The sequence below is a fragment of the Myiozetetes cayanensis genome, unplaced genomic scaffold (assembly GCF_022539395.1).
Source record: "Myiozetetes cayanensis isolate MyiCay16 unplaced genomic scaffold, myiCay2020 scf1, whole genome shotgun sequence".
Lineage (NCBI taxonomy): Eukaryota > Metazoa > Chordata > Aves > Passeriformes > Tyrannidae > Myiozetetes > Myiozetetes cayanensis.
Genome location: NW_026086604.1, coordinates 51954150 through 51974838, shown reverse-complemented (window position 1 = coordinate 51974838; position 20689 = coordinate 51954150). Strand labels below are relative to the sequence as shown.

General features: G+C 38.8%; 1 protein-coding gene across 1 annotated transcript in view; it reads left to right on the top strand.

Moving 5' to 3' along the window:
- Positions 1-20689, top strand: part of SPIRE1 (spire type actin nucleation factor 1) — a 128378-nt gene that overhangs the window by 91143 nt on the left and 16546 nt on the right. Inside the window, exons 7-10 of the mRNA XM_050307024.1 lie at positions 5865-5951; positions 6339-6468; positions 16859-17022; positions 20386-20480. Coding sequence (XP_050162981.1) covers positions 5865-5951; positions 6339-6468; positions 16859-17022; positions 20386-20480 — 476 coding nt within the window. The remainder of the gene's footprint in view (positions 1-5864; positions 5952-6338; positions 6469-16858; positions 17023-20385; positions 20481-20689) is intronic.

Genomic DNA, 20689 nt, shown 5'->3' with positions numbered 1-20689 from the left:
TGATGGGAAAGAAAAACCTACAGGGGTTGAAAACTTTTATTATCTATTGCCTGTATCACAGTGCTTGAAAACTTACAAGATATGTTTAGAATTTTCAAGGAATACTCTATATAAAAAAACCTCAAATCTTCCGTTTTTAGAAGTTGAGCTCAGTTATTTTCAGCATATTCTACTGTTGCTTTCAAGTCAAGACAATAAGCCAAACAAGTTGGATAGTGTTCATGGATCTCCTCCTCCTAGATTCTCATAAAGGTGCTTGTAACATTGGCTTGAGGCACTCTTTTCACCAGAATCGATTTGATATTTATTGGTGTCTCCTGTTCGTTCTGTCCTTTTGGGTTGTATTTTTTTCGACATTAGGAAGTTCTTCCTGATAAGCTGGCAACTGATCTAAAGGGGTCTAGAAGAACATTTTATATCCCTTTTTCAGAGGCATGTATTTGGTCAATATCAGTATTTATACCTTGCATTTACTTATCTTCCCCTGTCATTACTTACAATGGAAGCATTGTCTTAGAATATTCAGTGTTCAGATGTATCTCCTTTCCTGACAAATTCTCACACAGTCTTTAATAGTGAGAAAGCCGTGATTCCCCCAGAAAAAATCAGAGAGGGGGGAGGGAGACAGACGAGAGAGGCAGAAAGTGTGTGGCATAAATACCTTTTATGTTTGAGCTGAAAGTACTTTTCTAATCGAGATCTGGGGTTAGACTATCCGATTGTATTTATCTTCTGCAGCAGATGTCGCTGAAGTGTTCAATCAGGAGGGTAAAATACAAACCCAGGTAATGATGTTATCTGTCTTTCCCCTAACAGTTCAGAGAACTGTGCTAAGTGTTCCTTCTACCCGCTGCAAAAGAGGAACAGTCCCCTCAGGACCTTGATTACTGTATGCAATCAGAATAGTAGTTTTGTTTGAATGGGAACCCCTGGGTCATCTAATTTTGCTTTTGTCAGACTAGCTTTTAATTCATCTTCTGCTAAGCAAGCTCCTGCCTCTTCAGAAAAGATTTTCTTCATTATATGGTATGTCTTGGAGGCACAGCTGCTCCTCTACTCATCCAGACTCTCACTGCGTACAAAATCCCTGCAAGGATCTATTTTTGGCCTGCTGTCTGTCAACTAGATAGATTGTGAAAGTGAACTCTGGGCATAAACATGAATTGGAATTACAATCTGCTGCAGGTACAGTACCTGTAGGACTTGTCTGTGGTGCAATTACTGGCTCAGTCTGACAAGTGCTGCTGATATTGTGCTAGAAGAATCACTCTTTTCTTATTGGAAACCTTAAATTAAGTAACTTGAACCCTGCTACAGGGTCTGCTTGAAGACTGTGCAAAGCATGTTCAATAATAAAGAGTGTAGCTTGATATGGAATGTGCAGAATCTGAAGGATTCACATAGAATTACAGATTTCATTAGATTGCATAAATACAGCATCTTTAAGCTGACTATCATGGGTCAAAGCTGATTATATGTTTTCCCATCAGAGCAAAACCACTGTGGTTCTTGAGAAGAGGAGAAAAGGACAAGAATCTTAAATCTTAACTATTTAGGCAGTCTAGAAAAGATGGATTATGTTTCTTTCTATCAATCAAAATGGATGTTTGGCAAAATTTTTATTAGAAGCGATTTTTGCTTTCAATTTATAGGTAGTAGTTTTAGACTTGGTAGCTTATGAAAACACATATGATACGAAGGATAACAAGAGGCTAGTAAATATTTTAAGTAAGTGAGATGCAACATGAAATCTTCATTGTTCTTTTTATTAATATGATGCTGTGTTTAAAAGAGTAGCTTGATCTGTCCGTGACTGCTCAATACTCTGAGCAAAAATTAGGAAAGGAACAGATGTTTCTATTAGGAAGTATTTTGGTGTTTCAGACTATCAAAAGCATTGCACTAACAGACAATAATAACTGGAGCTGCCTGTTCTCACCCACCTTCCGTCATATTCACAATGTTTTGAAGATGCAGAATGTCACATTCTGGGATTTTGGTAAATAACTGGTTCAATTTGTTTCAGTGACGCTGGCATTTCTATTTCAGGACATATGGAAATAATTCCAGATTTGTCATCTCTCTATCCGGATGCAAGAGCCCTCATTTCTGTGATTGTTGTGGGAGAAGGATAGCTTTCATTCTGGCATTTTATGATCTTTAAATATCTACCTGGAGAGATTTAATAGCATTTTTCTCCCATGGAGCACCCACTCCTACAAAAGTTAAAAACTGTGAATGTGGGTAGAGTCAACATTTGCTAATGGAGAGATGTAAGAGTTATATTGCTCTTGCAGGCTTGATTTTTCTTGATTATGCATATGTGTTGAGCTACAGTTTTTAATTTCACAGTGATTCACAATTAGCTCTCCTTTCTACCCACCTCTACCCCTCGAAGATGTGCATCATTCACTGTATTTCTTGAGCAGTCCATCTTCATAGGTAACAGCACCCTGTCTTCTTATTCAAGCTCTTCACAAACACCTGTGATAGAGGTATTAGCTTGGCCATGTTGCAACAGGGGCATTTAAACATATAGGCTGAAGCTATTATTATCAAAAATATCCAGTAACTTGAACATCTAAGCTGAGAATCTTGTAACAGGCGGTTTTGGTGTGTTTTTAAAAACATTTATTTCTTTGCAGTATTTAGCATCTTACAGTACTTACTTTAGTTGCAGTATTTTCATAAGCAAGGTTTCATATATTTCAAGCAGGACACAGAGAATGGGAGGAAAGGACTTTGACCAGTTTGTCCAGCTGGGCAGTGTAGGATCTGTTGTTCTTGTAAACACGAGGGTCTGACGTAGTTGTGGTGAGTGGCACTCAGTGGCATTCAGCAGGGAGCGCCGCTTTTTCATTTTCCAACTTGCTCACGTTTCTACAGAAGTTTAGGAGTCATCCTAGGTAGAGCAGGGAGCTTTACAGCTCCTACTGGTGCTTTAGGGGCATTTAAAGGGGTGACTGTGTGTAAATACTACGGTTATCACGTGGTGTCATAAACTTGTTTCTGCAGTAGGTGTACAGGAGCAGCAGTGTGAATACAGTGCCTTACGGTGGGAATTACCAAAGCACTTTGTTCTTGGACACTGCTGCTTGAGCTTGCTGTGTGGTGTCACATACACACTGTGTAACAACTATGTTAACTAAAACACTGTACTGTCTGCATAATGCAAGATGGTGAATGTATATCTACTTATAACACTTTAATTCACCATAAAATTTTATCATGAGCTGTTTTGGAAATGATGTAGTATGCCTCCTCTGCCTGTATCAGTGTCTGTGCAATTTCCTTTTAAATGGAAATTTCTAGATAGTACAAAACAATATCAGTTTCACATTGACTGTTATTTAGAGCTAGCACTCTCCTACGTAACACTGACAGCTTTAATAGTGAGACAAATAAATGGCTGAAATAATTAAATGTCAATGATAAGGGAAGTTATTTTTTGGGAAAGTTATGAGCAATGTACTTCTTGTTTGGGATCACCATTTTTAAGGCTTTGGGCTTCACCCAAAGGTAACTAAATACTATTTGCAGTTATTTTTTTAAATGGCAAATCCATATTTATATATTAAAATGTGATGGTAGCGGGTTGTGAGTAGATGATTACATGACAATTTTTCTGTGCAGATCTCCACATTTATGTTTGATTTTTGTAATAATTGGTTATGCTTTCTCCACACCGCTAATTTTAATGCATACTGCTATACAAAAGCTGTTTTACACAATGAAAACTTAGTGTTCACTGGTTTGCAGTTGGGGCCAATTTGATATGTGGGGAAAAAAAAAAGAACTAAGTTTGTTCCTTGGTTGTTTTTCTCCTGCATGTATCATGGCTGCATCTGTGCAATGTCTCTGATTTAGACTTTAATCAAGAGCCATGAATTTTAATTAAGTAAAAGTAAAGAATGCATTTGAAATTGCTCATTACAGAGAGGGCTATTTTAAGTAAATAAATAGATCTAATGTGGACAGAGAGAATGAAAGCTTCTCTTTAGTATCTTTCATATCAGTATCTCGTTTGGGCACCAAAGGTTCTGCTACCGGTGCTCCCACTCTCTTGGCTTGCTGGCTGTGAAACATCCACTTGCTTTGCCACCAGCTCCCCATGTATCCTGTGGAAAATCACTTAAGCAAATCCTACATTTCTCCTTTTCCAATCAAATGGTAATACTGATACTAATTATACCCTGATGACATTAAGTCAGGGCCTAGAGTGCCCTGAGGTGAAAGGCTCAGAGCCATGTATTATTTATTTGCTACTGTCATGCAGAGGGTTGTTCCCCAAGGCTGGAACAGAGATTATCAGTTTACAAAACGGGTGTTCTGATGGTAATAATTCTCAGCTTCAGCTATCAACTTTGACATCTGATGAACAGTAACTCAGGGAAGAGAGACTTCTCATTTCATTAACAATCCTTCAAAGCCTGCTGGCCTCAAAAAATTGCTCAGTCTTTAAACAGAAGAAATCAATCACACACCCTTAAAATAATATTCTCCTCATCAGGAAATGTCAAAGCATCATTTAGTATAAACCTTTTCCATTTTAATTTTTCTGCACTGCTTTTAAGAAAATGATGCATGTGGAAGGGTTTAGCAGCTTGGTATTCTCTGCCAAGCGACATGAAATTCACTCTAAGGAAGCTAAGGAGAATGCAACAAATAGAGCTTGGACTGTGTCTAGGGTAGGATATCTCCAGAAAGAGTCCTCAGAAAAGCAATTAAATGTTCCCCAGGAGGGACTCTGCATCTGCTTCCTTAGAGGGAAAGCGATGAATCTGGGAGGCCGTCACTCGAGCCTCAACCTGGAAACAGGGCATGCCTGAGGTGAGCAGAGCTTGTATAGAAGCTGCTTGACATTGATGAAGTTCAGTTAGGGATCATATTCAGGTGACTTTATGGGCATTTAAACCCATTTTTCTGATTGCAGCATTCCATCTGGATAGCCAAATGGCAGGTGATATGGCAAACCAGAGATATGTCTTTACATATGTTTTCTGGCTACAGAGTTTGTGTGAATGGACTCTCCCAAAGAATGAGACAACTGGCCCTTAAGAAAATAAAAAGAAGTGCTGAAATATGGGACAGTTGATCTAAGAAATAGAGTCATGTATTTCATGTCTTGTGTAGTCATGGGAATTTCTGTCAAATTGGAGGACAGGGCTGATAGCCAGCTACTGTGTGGTAATAGGAGGTGCCAGAAGGATATACGACACAGGATGCTCTCTCATCCCTGACAGTGTGCTTGAGCACTGTGCTGTATGCAGACTGACCCTGACAGGTGTTTTTTGTAGGCAAATTCATACATTTATTCCAAGCTTACAATGTACACATTCTTTATATGATACAAGAACTTCCATTGCCTTCTTTTATACCCTATAAATAGGGTGAATTGATTATTCTTTCCTGTGATGTCTTAAGTCTAAATGAGTTCTCAGAGAAAGCAATGTCTGTGTCCTTGGAGAAGACCAAACAAAAAAGCAAACAACCCTCATCCAGCCCCTGTTCTACAGAAATATATGATTTACAGAGAGGGAAAGTACTTCTCCTATAGACACGATTGCAGCCTTGACATTTGGTTTCATCATTTCTAAATCCTAAGTATTGCTGATTAAAGCTGCTGCAGTTGTGGTTATTTTGCAGCTGTCAGCAAAGCTGAAAAGCTGTTATGTATGGTTTTTTGCTTGACTGTGCTCTGCATATGGATTGTTGCTCTGCTCAGGACCAGTGGGGTTTTACATCTGGTGCAGGTGTCAGAACACTGCAAGCTCTGGCAGGGTTGTTGTGAGTTTTCAGTTATCTCATCTGCATGAATCTGAACGTAAAACACAGCCATATATCTTTAACTTTCTCCTTTCCAGGTCAACGGTGACATCCCACCTCGATTAAAAAAGAGTGCCCATGAAATAATCCTGGATTTCATCCGATCACGACCTCCATTAAATCCTGTATGTAATCCAGTGGGCTTCATTCCTAACAAAAACTGTGGCTTTTTAAATCATGCTTGTGTCCAACGAATGTGTAAATACCACATTTTCTGCCATGGGCTTTCAAAAATATTGTCTTCTGTATATATAGAACAGGATCTCGAGTGTGCAATATCTTGCACATACCAATGAATAGCTGTAAATACCAGCAGCCCTTTATCTCTGGGAAATCATGATGCATCGGGGAGAAATAAAACCCTCTTTCATATTTACGTGAGGTTTAAAATTGAGCGCTTGTAAAATCATATCACAACATTCCACTTCTTTTTTTTTTTTTCAAGAAAAGTGTGAAATCGACTTTTGAGGAAGCAGTTTTTAATGTAAATATGATTATATTTATATCCCAAGGCCTCGGCAAGGAAACTGAAACCAACCCCACCACGGCCACGCAGCCTTCATGAGAGGATACTGGAGGAAATCAAGGCGGAGAGGAAGTTACGTCCAGTCTCACCTGATGAGATAAGGCGGAGCAGGCTGGGTAAGCACACTGCCAGTTTTCACCTGCAGCATCCACAGAAAACTTCCCACACAAGAAGCAGCAATATTAGCCACGTCTGTGCAGATGTCACGGCAGATAAAATTATTCTCAATCCTTCAGAAAAAGGAAGAACTTACAGGCTTTTCTAGGGCTATTCAATTTTTGGGCTAAGTTATGTTCTAAAATAAGAAACCGAGTGGTTCAGTTTGGTTCCATTCAAGTTTTTAACATAAGCATTAGATAAATTTAATGTTGTTGTATTGCTTGTTGCACATGACAGTTAAAGTTAGATTTGCTCAGAATGGAACAGTTTTTCCTTCTCCGCAGTGCAGTATGCCTTACATATCTTCAAGTCTTCTTTACATGTTGTTTTTTAATTAATTTATTCTCCGTGTTTCCTGTTGTTAGCATCATCAACTTCCTTATTTTAATCTAAAATCTGCTTTTATTGTGTCTGGTGAATTTGTTGCACTTATTTTGAATCTAAATGTTTGCTTCATTTTCTGAGTTGTGGAACGTGTCTTCGTAATCGTTTTAGTGGGAAAACAATTCAGGCTTGCACTGCAAAACACTTAATTTCTGCAGTGCATATTCAACAACCCACTATGAAATTATACAAAATACTGTGCTCTGCAGCAATCACCGGGTTCTGATGGCAAAAGAATGACAAATATGGTCTTATATAGTGACTTGATTGCTTTAAGAGAGTGGTATTTATCTGTATCAGAAATACCAAACTAGCTGGATTTTTGAAGAGCAAATGTGGCATCTTACATCTGAAAAGCATGAAATAATCCACGTACGTACTCTCTATCGCTGCTTTTTGCAAAATGTTTTGTGCCTTCCACGTGCTCAAAGGCACTGGTCCAGATTCAAGTGGATTGTGACAATCCATTGTCTCTGGAGAAAAACAGTTTCATCAGTCTTGCTTTGTTGCATTGTTTTTGAAGTGCTTGATGGAGTTTGGGGAATGCTTGGGTGCGCTTTTAAAGGCACGACGTTTTGAATATTGTTTCTTTGGGCCTTCCAGTTTCTGTTTTGGATTCAATTTGTGCTTGCCCTATCAATTAACATTTCTAACAGGCCTAGACATTTTTCCAAATGTAAGAAGTTTGTAAAAATGTGGAATGATTCCTTACTTTTCTTTCAAAAATTCAGTTTCAGTGTTTTAAATGTTCTCCATCTGGGAACTATCATGTCATCTTAGGGGCAGCAAATTTGATCTAATAAATTTTTACAATTTCTAACTGATATAAATTACATCCAACTCAGTTATTTAACAGTTTCTAAACTCAATGTTAAATTTTGGACTACCACTGGTTAGGACTTCTGAACTGATTTCGGGGCATGGCCTCCAATGAGGGATACCTGTCTTCCACCAATTCTTCATTTTTTGTTAAAGAATTAAATTTTTGTGTTTTGGAACTCTGGTAATTCCTCTTAAATCCAGTGAATTAATTGGATTAGATGCCATATTACTATGGGTGTAAAAGGGGATGCATGCAAGTTTTTTTCTCAAGTGTATATTTGCTGCTGGCATGAAGAAGTAAAAATACCACAGGTCTTTAAGATAATTTTTCCTTACGTTGAAATATGAGGTTTTGTTCTTTCTCACAGTGAAATGATTGTTATGCCCAAAGTTGCTTTTAGAGTAGAATGTGTTTGTGCAGAATTGTGATGCTAGTGACATTCAGTTTGGCACAAATAGATCTGCCATGTAGTTTAAATGACCACTGAATGTAATTTAGTGTAACAACATGTAAAGTAATGAGGCTTAAGGATTAAAAATCTAAGTAGAAACACCACATGGGACACTTGCACCATCTGGACAGAAATATTTGTTGCTATTAAAAAAAAGAGGAAGGGGAAAAAAAGCACATGAGAATGAAATGTTTGGGAGCATAAAGTATATTTCATGTGTCCCAGAGTTACTCCTTTTTGCTCCGTTTATAGCAGCCAAGAGCACAACTACTACTACAGGTAAAGTGAGCTGCCACTGCGAACAGGCAGCCTTGTGGCTGGCCACTCTCAGTCTAAAACTTATTTGGAAATGGTGATTGAAACTTGGTAGCTGTTCTCACAAAGGGAGAGTTTTGAGTAGAGGAGCTGAAGTGAGCTTTCAAATGACCTCATAAAATCATCAGCATAAACTGTCAAGACAAGACACAGCTTTGAGGTATATATCCTTTTAATTAAAAGCGTGGATTTGTGACTGAAGCAACTGGTGCTGTTGGAGAAAACTTTGCTTCATGTGCATGTTTTATCAACCTTCAGTTAGGATTCAGCACTGGGTGATAAACACCCTTTTGCTTTAAAAGGTATAATGCTAAGTTTTGACAGGGATTTACATACTGTTTCTGCTGCTGTTATGTATGGCCAATGTTGTCTAGTTAATGAACTACAGAAAAAATACTGACTCCCAAATCTGGCTCTGGGTCAGCCACCTACAGCATTTACCACTTTATTCGCATGAGCAAAACTTGTCCCAGTATAACCTTTTTATAAACACGTTTTAGTGCAGTGGTATGTGTGGCTGACAGGCTCTTTCATACCAATTTCCATGTTTATCACCTGTCAAGTAAAACACATAAGCTTTTTTAACATTTTTGTACATTCTTGTCATAGGGCTTGGCCTACTTGTCCAGATCAGTGCATTGAAATTTTATTTTCAGTTGAGTACTATTTTGAGTGTCTGCTCCCTGAATTACATTGTTTAATTGGAAATATAGATAGGTCTTTCTAGATATAAAGAACATCTGACCGCTTTCTTATCTATCAATAAAATAGTTAGAGGCCCAGGAAGAAGAGAATATTACTGATACATTTTAAAGGCTAAGTGCACCTAAGGTTTTTAAAAAGTACAGGAATCAGCACAAATCAGATTTTTTTTTGGCCTTTTTTTCCATGCTCTTCAAGGAAACTACTGTTCAAGCTTAACTTGAATGTCTCTCTTTATTAGTTTAATTATAATCATTGGAGATTATGCTTAAAAAAATTAGAAATATCTTTACTTCAGGTCACTGAAACTTGTGTGAAATGTGGCTTTGTGCTTTCAATTTTCTTTTCAGCTTTCTCTCCTCTTTCCCTTTTCCCTTTTTCTCTTTCATGGCATTTTATTTGAAAATACTAAATTTTTAAGATACTTGCCTCTTGTTTTGATATTTGATTTATTGAATTCCAGAGATCTCATTCTACAACTATACTAATATATTGATAATTGCTCTGTTTGGAAGTCCCATTTATGCTACTGTAGTTCTCAGACTTTGAGCTTTACTACAGTGAAGCAGTAGTATGTCTGACACATTTTGGATTTAGACAATAGAATCCAAAATGTATTTAGTGGAGTTAATCTTTTGTTTTCATTATCCCTCTGCTTTTCTAATAGCTGAATCGTTTTCTTGTTTTGTTGTTTTTGTTTCTTTTCTTACAGCAATCCGGCCACTTAGCATGTCTTACAGTTTTGACTTGTCAGGTAAAATGTCCTGCACCACCTGACCTGTGGTTATTGTGCTTATTGTGAAATTTGTTCCATCTGTTTGTTGAATTCCCATTTAGGAAAGAAATTTGAAGGGATTCTTCCAATACATGGTCAGTGAAAATAAAAAGTTACATAAATTAGCTATTGATGCCTACATTTCCCTTGCCACAAAGCGATGCCTAGGTGTAGGAAACATCTGCATTTCACCTGAAGTAGAGTGTTGGAATTCTGCTTAAACAGATTACCAGAATAAGGTGGCCCAGAGCAATTCCAGACTCTTAAAAGGATTGCAAAATACAGTGTCACCTTCAAGTCTGATTGCTTTATTTATTAATCTGACCTTTGTGTCTTTGCACTCACTTTTTGACTAGACCATCTTTAGCAGTACTTCATTTCTCACAAGGATCCAAAAACTAGCTTTGAACTTGCCCACCTTTCTAGATTTAATGAAATATACATATGCACACTGATCTAGAAAGAAACTGTCAGTTCTGCTGAGTGTCTTTACATTAGAAGGTTTGTGAGCTGTGAAATCAAAGATGTGCACTAAAAAAGAGGCTAAACCTTTCTTCTTTACTGATTAGTAAAATAAATTGATAAGGTTTGCTGGTAATAACTGCTGCAGGGGTTCAATGGCTGATCCTTCATCAACAATCTAATATAAAATTTCAAGTTTCCTCTTTGTGAGCCATTAGTTAGGACAAGCAGTAACTGTACGAACATATCCTACTTTAGAGAGCGCAGTGTTAGAAGAGTCTGTGCCTGCTAACCAGAAAATAAATTCCTTCCTTCCTCATTATACACTAACTTTCTGGGATGTTCAGGCTCAAAGATTCCACCATTGATGTTGGAAATACTCGACATCAGCCCCAAAGGTTTGACTGCTGAGGAGAGCTAACTATCTTATGCTGGCTCTTACCTAATTTCCCTTGGGTGACTCCTGAAAAAAGTCTCCAAATAAATCCATGTTCTTGTACCCCCTCACCTCCTTCCTTCGAGTTGCATGTAGAAACATCTCATCTGAGACTTTTGCAGACTTCTCATCCTCAGTTTCTCCATGCAGCCTTTAGCCTCATCTGGTTGTTTTCACCACAGAAAGGCATAATCTGATTGAAATGCTGGCATATTGTGAACTAGAAAGACCATATAGAGGTTTTTCGGTAACTGTAACATAAAAACTAAAATAGTTAAGCAATGTGGGAACACAGTCCACAAGTGACCCCCTGTTCTGGCTGAGCCAAGTAATCAATTTGCCACTGTGGAGAGGGGAGGGGGGACTCGCTGCTCCCTCTTCTTCCCAAGCTCCCCTCTATGCATGAGATTCTCCCTCCTTCTTTGTGCAAGCCCAGCTCATTTATTCACAAGATAGCCTGGTTAGACCCATGTAAGCCAGGAACAAAAATACTTTTAATTTTTTAACAGGTTAGTCTTCTGTTCTTTTAGTGATTTAAACCCATTTACTATCTGATCAGATGATCAGAGAGCTGGCTGAGGAGGGCAGGTGATGAGCATGGGTGGAAGGGAGGAAGAAACAGGCTCTCCTCGTCAGTGGCGGTGACAAGCTGTTAATCCAGCCCAAGCCTTTTTGTGAAACCTTACACTCGTGGTGCATTCTACAGCTCTTACAGCTGTCTGGTGGGATTAAAATTACATATGTACATGATATCACGTTCTACTCTGCTGAAAGCTGCAGGGTCCCCAGGACCTCAGATAGTAGCATAAACACACAAACTTTAGTTTTCAAAAAAAGTATCACTACTTTCAGACACGCCAAAAGTTCCTTCAGTTTTAAGACTATAAAACTGAATGTGCCAGTGACCAACAAAAGGGAAATGTTCAGGTCTGTCCTTTGACATGTGTCTGTTTGCTTCTTCCCTTGCCTTTTATTTTTAAGAATTCTGAGACATCCTGATTTGTTTAAATCCCAACAATATTTTGTAAAAGCTCCCTTCATAATCCATTAATTCATCACTGTCCTGTTTTTATTTTAAAGAAGTAGCTTTAGCAATCTGTACTGTACTTGGATTTGCTCTTTTTGACTGACCACTGAAGAACTCTTCCTGATTTCTTTATCCACCTCCCAAATGTGATTGATTTTGTTTTTTGAGTCATATAGTTCTCAGCAAGTATGGCGTGACTGAGTGATCTGATAAGTTGTCCTTAGAAGTAAATTCTAAATGATTAAAACATTCCAGTTAGATAGATGCGAGACACCAGATGAGCAGTACAAGCAAATTAAATGGGTTGGGATATTGATAGTAAGCAGATAAGCAGTAATTTTGAATGGTTTGCGTGCTTTTACTTTTTTCCTTATTTTGTAAGCAGAGACGCTGTACTGTGCTTTCATCACTGCTTCCACACACTTGCCTTTTCACTGCTTTCATTGCTCTCTGCTTGATGGAATTGCTGTCATGAAAAAAACCACAAACCAACTGAAAAACAGCAGTGTTTCCTACTAAGTGCTAAAGGACAGGTGCAGGTGTATATTATGCATGCTGTCTGCGACGGGAACGATGCAGACCAATGCTGAGAAGACTTTTGCTGGTGTAGTTGGTATGTCACAGTGCCCAGCCCCAGGCATCTGCCTGCTGCTCTCCTGAAGAGGAGAGTAGGGATGCCTGGAACATCCTTTTACACTGCTGTTCCCTACTGGTAGAATAGAAGGAGTAACCTGTAGTGAGATATCTGAGAGGTACTCAGATATCCTTCAGATAGGGAGCAGGGCAGCCATTGGGACCAGGGCAGTCACTGCCCTCTTCCTGTAATAGAAAACCACCTTAAAAGCAGTTTGATTTTAATGCAGTGTTGAATGCAGATCAGTCATTCCCACTCTTAACACTCGAGGTCTTACCTCAAAGCTGTATGCATGGCTGCTTCAAAGTTGTTATTTCAGAAACAGTTTGTACACTGGGAGGTGTGCAGGGAGAGAAGAAAAAGGAAACTGAAGCGTTTAACCCCAAATTTCATGGGAATTATTACTTTTAGATCATCTCTGCCTCAGACCAGTGTGAGAAAGGACTCCACCAAGTCCTGGTAAACTCTTAATTTAGATAACACAATAATACATATGATGAAAACACCAGCAAAGGGCTGGCAGTTTGTTACACTGATTTATTAGTTCTCAGGTTTGACTTCAGTGTTTAAGTCCACTGAAAGGAACAGCCCATCTCTGTTACCTTTACTCATTATATTAGAATACCCAATATATCATCATCCTAACTAACGAAAATAAACCTATATTAATTCTGCAAATCCATTTTAGCCTTCTTTTAAATGCAGTGTAAACAATTATAATCTTGAGGAGTATATTTGCTATCTAGAGCAAAATTCACATTTCTGTTGCCACTCTTTGCCAAGGAGAGCTGGTTAGGAGGCAGACAGCATATGGTTACATGGCTGCTGTGGTTTGCATGTAATTTGTGGTCTGCTTAATTCCTTGTTTCGCAAGAGACGTAATCTTACACGTAAATAAAGGTGCATTTCATATTATCCTAGGGTGGGGGTTTTTTGTCTCCCCCACCTTAAGGCTAGTCAGAGAAGCCCAACAAAATGATCAGGTAATCAAATCAAGACCTTCTCTTCTTTGAGTTGCCTGTCATAATGATAGCTTAGAGGAAAGCTCAAAAGAAACCAAACACATTCATCAAGTTTGCAGGTACTGCTCATTGTACTTGCTGCCTGAAAACATGGAGAAATGACACTCTCCCAGTGTGTCTGACTCTCTAATAAATTCTCAACCCCAGGCCATTACAGGCACAAGCCTTTTTTTAATATCATTGGAATCGTCTTCAAAACATCTATGAAACCAGATATTGTGGACTCCTATCAATTTAAAAAATATATATTTAGGGTTTTGTTTCAAAGAACTGTCCATTCATTTCTTCTGTCTCGTTCATTTTTATAAACGTTAGTCTATTTGCTTTTTCTGCCTTTTTTGTCCTGATAATTTTTATTTTGTTTATGATGAAGATGTACAATTATTTGCTACCTGGTAATGTTTCTGTTGCCTGAGTACATCACTAAAATAACTTAAATAGAGAAGTCATTTTTTGGTCCGTGTTTTCTAACAAATTCTGGTTTTATTTTTGGAATGAGTTATTTTCCTTGAAATCTGTTTGTTGAAACCAAGATTTCATGATCTTTTTCTTCAGTTATGATAATCCATTTATTCATATGTATCCTGTACTGCAAGTGCAAGAATGAGAAACTGAACTTGATCGATCAAATGGGTTTTATAAATTGGATGGTTTTCTAATTTTACTCTATTTTCTAATTATTCTTTAGTGCTTGCAAGTTGTAAAAAATCCCTGGTTTGTTTTTTTAAGGAAAGAATGGTGATAAATTATACTTCCTACTGAAGAACCCTTGAAAACAAATACTATGTTGGATTGTCTTCTTGATTCACCTAAAACTTCTCTTGTGTTTCAAGAAAACTAGAATCAACATATGAGCAACTCGGAAATATGTGTGAACAATTCATACATGTGTGACTTCAAATCACAACTGGTTTAGGCTTCACAGATAGTGATTGGCTACATAAATTACCTCCAAAATGGAGCAGAAATTTCCATCTGGGGCTTAAAAGAAATTGAGCCTAATTCTTAGGGAAGAAATCCCACCAGAGAAGAATTTATGATGTAAAAACACATTCCATCATCTGCCACAGTGCTAGGGGATGTCTGGTGGGTGTTTCCCCCTTTTTCCTTTCCCCAGACCTATTGTGTCTTCTATTTTTTGGCAGGAGGGCTATGCTTTGGCCTTCCCATCCTTTATTGTCTCAGTGAGTCCGACAGTGCTTACAGGCCATTCTTCACCCACCCTACCATCAGGCAGGGGAGTCACCACCCAGCAGGTTTAGGGGAGAAAGGGCACCACCTTTGGCTGTTGTGTTGCTGGGGCTGCTTCCTTGGACAGTCTGTTCAGGAACCGCCCTGTGCAATCGAAAGACAAGTCAAAGGTTTTTTTCTTACTCATTTGGGAAACCTGGAGCTTCTTCAATCAACTGCATGCCAGCTAATTATGAACTCTCAAGAAGTGGCATTGGCAGCAGGGAGGGGAAGCAGTTTGGGTTTTGTTTTCCTGCTGTCCCTTTCTGGGATTGCGCTGAGCGGCTCTTAGAGCAGGAATGCATTTGATGTGGAGGACGCCCATGCTGTACTCACAGGAATCTAGAAGGAAAAAAACCTCCATGACCTATAAGCCATAGTGGTAGTCAGGACACCCATTAGCAAAGCCTTTGAAGATAGGAACTAAGGGTTAGAGAGTCTAAGTCTTTGATTGCAGCTCTTTGTAGGGAGGACCTGAAGGCAGTAATGACACTGTAGTACACAGATTCATAGGCTTGGAATGTCACCATGACTTTAATAGCCCAAATAATGGCCTTTTCATATACTCCCAGTTAAAGGTATGATTTACAGAGGAACTAGAATATATCCCCTGTCCTTTCTAGCTCAGTTTTCAGCGTTTAACAATAACCTGAATGATTCTTTGCAATATATATTGATTTAAATTACTCTTCTCCTTATTCTGTTTCAATAGCTGCTCTGGTGAGAATGTTGCATAACAGACCTGCTACTGTAGCTGAGCTTTGTCTAGACTGTAGTTTTGATTTACCTAGTGCAAAGTTGGCTTTATTAATTCAAATGGTGTTGTAGCAGCAGTGACTGTGTCTGTTTATACCAGGACAACATGTAAGTAACTCCAGATGATGCGTGAGTACTTACATTGTTGGCACTCTGAATGTCTGGATGATATAGTTTCTCTGTCATAGTCCTCCCAGTAACCTAAGGTACAAGTCACTTGACCTTCTGTGCCTCTTTTCGCCATGTGTAAAAATGGGAATAATAACTCATCATTACCCTTATAATAACTGGAGGTACCTTGTTATTACAAGGCTGGGGAAGGAGTCCTATAATTACGTGAGTAGAAAAACACATTTGTAGAAAGACCAGATGCTTAGGCATATATGCAAATGGGAGATTAACAGCTTCTCTTCCTCGTCCCTCCAACATAATTTTCTTCAGATTGGAATACTACACTTTGTACTTTTACAGGGATAAAACTGATTTATCAGACCAAACTCTAAGCTCTTCTAAAATATCAAAGCCTAGGTCATTATCTTAATGTCTAAGCTAAGCTGGGCTAAGCACAGCAGACCCAAAGCTTACATTATCTGAGATGCATCCTCATTGCAGGCTGGCAGAAATCCCAAGTAATTTACTCCATGGAGTTACATCCTTGTAAAACTCATGTAGATGAAAATAGAGCTGGAGCCTCATGTTTCTGCTGTTACATGAAGGTCTGACATCACAGACATATTTTTAATACAAATGGCCATGCAAGCCTAAGAGTTGTGCATATGTTTGATGAAAGCTTATTATTTACCTCATTTTCATTCCTTTTCTGCAGATTCCATTATACTGCAGAATAAAATGCAAATCTGTCCTCACGGGAAAAACAGGGTTAACTCCATATTAAACCTCCTAATTTCTGTGTGGTGTTGTCATCAGATTCACTGGAAACCCACTTGCCCAGATATGGTTGTGCATTCTTCTGGCACTTTTAAAATAGTTAATTATAGGTTATACATTGAAGGAAGAATATTTTCGGGTTTAACACAGGCACTTTTTTAAAAGTTGATCGATGTTCCTCTGAGGTTGGGTTTTAGTGTTATGCTGTTATGCACTGCTGCTTTTTCCATGGCTTTCATTCTTTCATACTGCTTCTGTACCACAAGCCATTGCCTGTAGTTCTCCGAGCAGCATACTGCTGGGAGTAGAATAACTGCACACATATAACTATCACAATGATTTTTTTTTTTTCCTTTTTGTGTGTATTGCCTTGACAGTGAGATTTGAGAAGGCAAAGTCACTTACTAGTTCCAAACACCAATTGTCCTGTTTCTTTTGCTAGATGTGCCAACGCCAGAGGCTGGAAGAAAAGCAGTGGATGCCTCTGTAGTGAACGGTGGCCCGGCACCTCAAGGAAAGCAGAATGGGGCCACACAAGTGACAGTGCAACGCAAGAGACTCCTTAAAGCTCCCACGTTGGCTGAACTTGACAGCTCAGATTCAGAGGTAAAAAATCAGGACACAGCTTGCTTCTCGGTTTGTCAGAATCGAGTCTTGTTTCTTAATTTGCTGAACTGATCAGATGAGAAGTGACTTTGCAGATTATAATCTGAATTTTTGATGACTGCTTTGTCAGCCCACAGAACTTCAAAAATCTTAGATCAGATCTCAGAAAGGAGAATATTATTTTAAAATGTTAAAAGCAAAATTTGGCCTTAAACCAGTATTTACTTACTTTCCTTGATGTCCAGTGTCTGTCCACAGTGTGTGTGTAGCCATTACGCTTTTGGGAATTCTGGAAAATGGGTGGCACCCTTCTGGCACTCGTACAGGAGCTGTCACTAAAGGTCTCAGATGTAAGGCCAGCCTCACCCTACAGCTGTTAAATAAAGAGCATCAGCTGTGCCAGAGGAGTGGCAGTTTGGTGCAAATGTCAGTGCATTAGTTTGCTATATAAGATTGGGAACTAACTCCCTAAAAATGTTTCACAGACGGGGACAAGTAAATACCACTCAGATGGAGAAATAATTTTGAATCCATCCTCTCTCAAATTAAGAGTTAAAGATTTGAAAAAGTATTAAAAGGAGAAAATCTTAAAAAGCTTTTTAGCTTCAAAGCTGCATTATATATGATCCTCAGGAAGTACCCAACATTACATCCTCAAGAATGAGCTTTGTCTTCTGGACCAGTAGTATTACTAATTGAGTTTGGACCTTTCTGAAAGTTAAGCTGTCTGGAAAGCTCATGCAGGCAGGGTTTATTCACAGAGGATAATTTTAGCCTAGGGAAAGCAGTCTTCCCTGACTGTTTTTCTCTCTTGTAAATGGGGAAGGAGGGGTTTCCTGACAGGGTAGTTACAAAGGCGTCTAAGCTAAAAGATAGGAGGCTAGGAAGAAATATATGTGGGAAGAAATTTATCTCTTTGCATACTTTCTTGATCTGTGAAAGGTTGGTCCTCTTTGTATTAGGGGTTATCCTGTGGGTGACTTGTGTGGGTGCGTAATTTGATACATCTATTCTGAAAGCAGAAGAGATTTGCATTCTGAAATCACTCATCAGTCTTTAAAATTACAACAAAGGCTACGTGAGGTTTTGTTAACATCAATGAAGCTGGGCAGAATGCAGGAATATTAAGACCTGTCAATGAGAGTTGGACTTGAACTTACATCCTGTAGCTCTGTGCATCCTTGAAGCTAATGCAACATGATATTTCACGCAGAAAAATGAGCAAAAGTCAGTAAAAGAAAATTATGTAAAGGGAAGTATGAAATAATTCTTGTCAGAGGGAAAAACAAGATGTCTGAATGTGGCTGTTGATGAGAGAATACTGCGTAGGCAAGCAAAGTGGTATGGAATAAGCTCTGGAACATACAGCGAAGGATAAAGAGAAAATAAATCACATCAAGTTGTCTCAGAGAACACAGGCTGTACCGGGTTGAGTTAACAGATGTAAATGGTGAAGCAATTGAGATATTCAAGATGCTGAAGCAGAATGCTGGTTAGGGCTCAGGAATAGTGCTGAAGTAGTGAAAATAAACTGAAGGGAGTTAGGGTGAAATTTTTCAAGCTGATGAAGGGGATGGGACATAGAACATTTGAAGAAAGTGAAGATCACTCTGTCAAAATGTCTTACGTGTTTCCTGACTTTTACTCTGCATGTAACACACAGAAAAGCGTTTGTGTTGTCCTGATTGCCTGTAAGTGACTCAGCCACCTTTTTGACAGCAGTTCGAATTGGGCTTAACCTATTTAGAGCTACTCACTGGGAGGGTAATTATGACTATGCCCTAAATTACAGGCTGGAAATACCTGCACTGCCAAGCTGTGGACCTCCAAATGAGCTACAATGCAGACACATTTTCTTCACCCTGAATCTGCTTTGTTCTTTCAGCTGTGTTGTGATGCAGGCTAAATCCTACCACTGTAGCCAGATGGAGGTGAAAGGGAAGGTCTGATACAGCTCTATATCCATTCACTGGCAAGGATGAATACTGTATGAATCATTCCTTCTTTCTGTTCTTGATTTTTCTGCATTGCCCGGTTTCCAAGGGGCAGGGAGCAGGAAGTGCCGTTTTGCTTTGTGTGGCTAAGAGAAGTAGCAATCTAATAGTGATTTTTTAATACAGATATAAAAATTGTATCTTCCTAATGAAGCTACATCTATCTGGACAAAAATCACATCTGTAACATAATTACATGTTTTAGGGTGGTGCTTTAAAGCTTCAGCTTTCTCAGTACCTGTAAAATTCTAATTGTTTAGTACTCTATGGAGAAGTGCACAGTTCTGCATGTTGGGTTGATCCAACCTCAAGAGTAAAATGTCAGATAGTCTACCATAATAGTCAACAATTACTATATAGATATGGAGAAATAAATAGAATGATTCATCGGTACTTCCTACACAAGATTTCATTCTCAAAAAAGCTTTCTATGTTAGAGAAATTGCAGGGCAACAATAGCATTTTCAGTGCATGTTTGTCCACAGAAGAAATAATTTGAAATGACAAACCAGGAATACCTGGGAACTTGCAGAGGTCTCTGTCCTGTGATGCATGGTGCTCATTGAGGTGATCCTGCCAGCTTTTCTGTCTGACTGGCTGTTACCAAAGAAGGCAGTCTTTCAGCCAGTGGAGGTTTTGTTGCTTTCAGCTCACTTAACTAAGGAAATTGGTGAGAGAGAGGTTCAGCCACCTGCTGGATTTTAGAGCAGGTCACATGTTTAATCTGTATATCTTGACAACTTACATCATTCAAGTCTCCTTGGTTGAAGGCATTCACATTAGAGCTAAAGAGCATTCACACTCGGTCCTTCAATGCTATTTGTTTGGGAGGCTCCTATGATGATCTGTATCCTCACTTTCAGTCTGGCCACTGAAGACAGAGTTTTTAGGTGAAAGCAAAGGATTTAATAACCTGGGTGGCACAATGCTTTAGCTAGTTGGAAGTTGTTAGTCAAAGCCCATTTTACTTTCCTTCATCTTGCAGGAGTTGCTTTTGGGTGTTGTGAAGAAATGTGCTTTTATAGTGAATGAGATTTCTTTTAAATACAGAAGAAAGGAGAAATGCACCAGGATTGGGAATCAGAGAAACAATGCAGTGCAAATCAGATTAGTTTCTCTTTACCTGAGTCAATTATGTGAGTGGCTCTCATTCCTTTGGAGAGAAATCTAAATGCTGATTTCTTGTTAGTGCAAGATGTAAAGTTTCCATTTGCTCACTACTGTGCAGAGTCAATGTTTTTCTCAGGACTTCTAGGGCTTTGAGTGATTGAATGGTGCAAAATATCTGTGATAGCTTACGATTTCTGTGTACTAAGAAGGAATAAAAGAATTAAAACCAGTCCCTGTTTCTTTTCCTCTTGCCAAACAGGAGGAATCAGTGCACAAATCAGGAAGTAGCAGCAGCATTTCGCCCTCACAAGTGGAAGACCCCTCTCAAGAAGGCACCAGCAGCAGGAAGAGTAAGTTATTATGAGAGCAGCCTGATGGCTGCTTTTACACACTTCTGTTGTCTTCTGTGCTGTGAACTTCATCTGAAACTTTTATAGAAGGCTGAAGCTGAGTCTTGTTAATAGAATAATCCTCTAAAGCTGAACCCTAGAACCTGCTGAATGGGTCAAATGTGATAAAGAGTTGGAAGCCATTAACCCCCACTATGTGCGGATCTCTGTGTG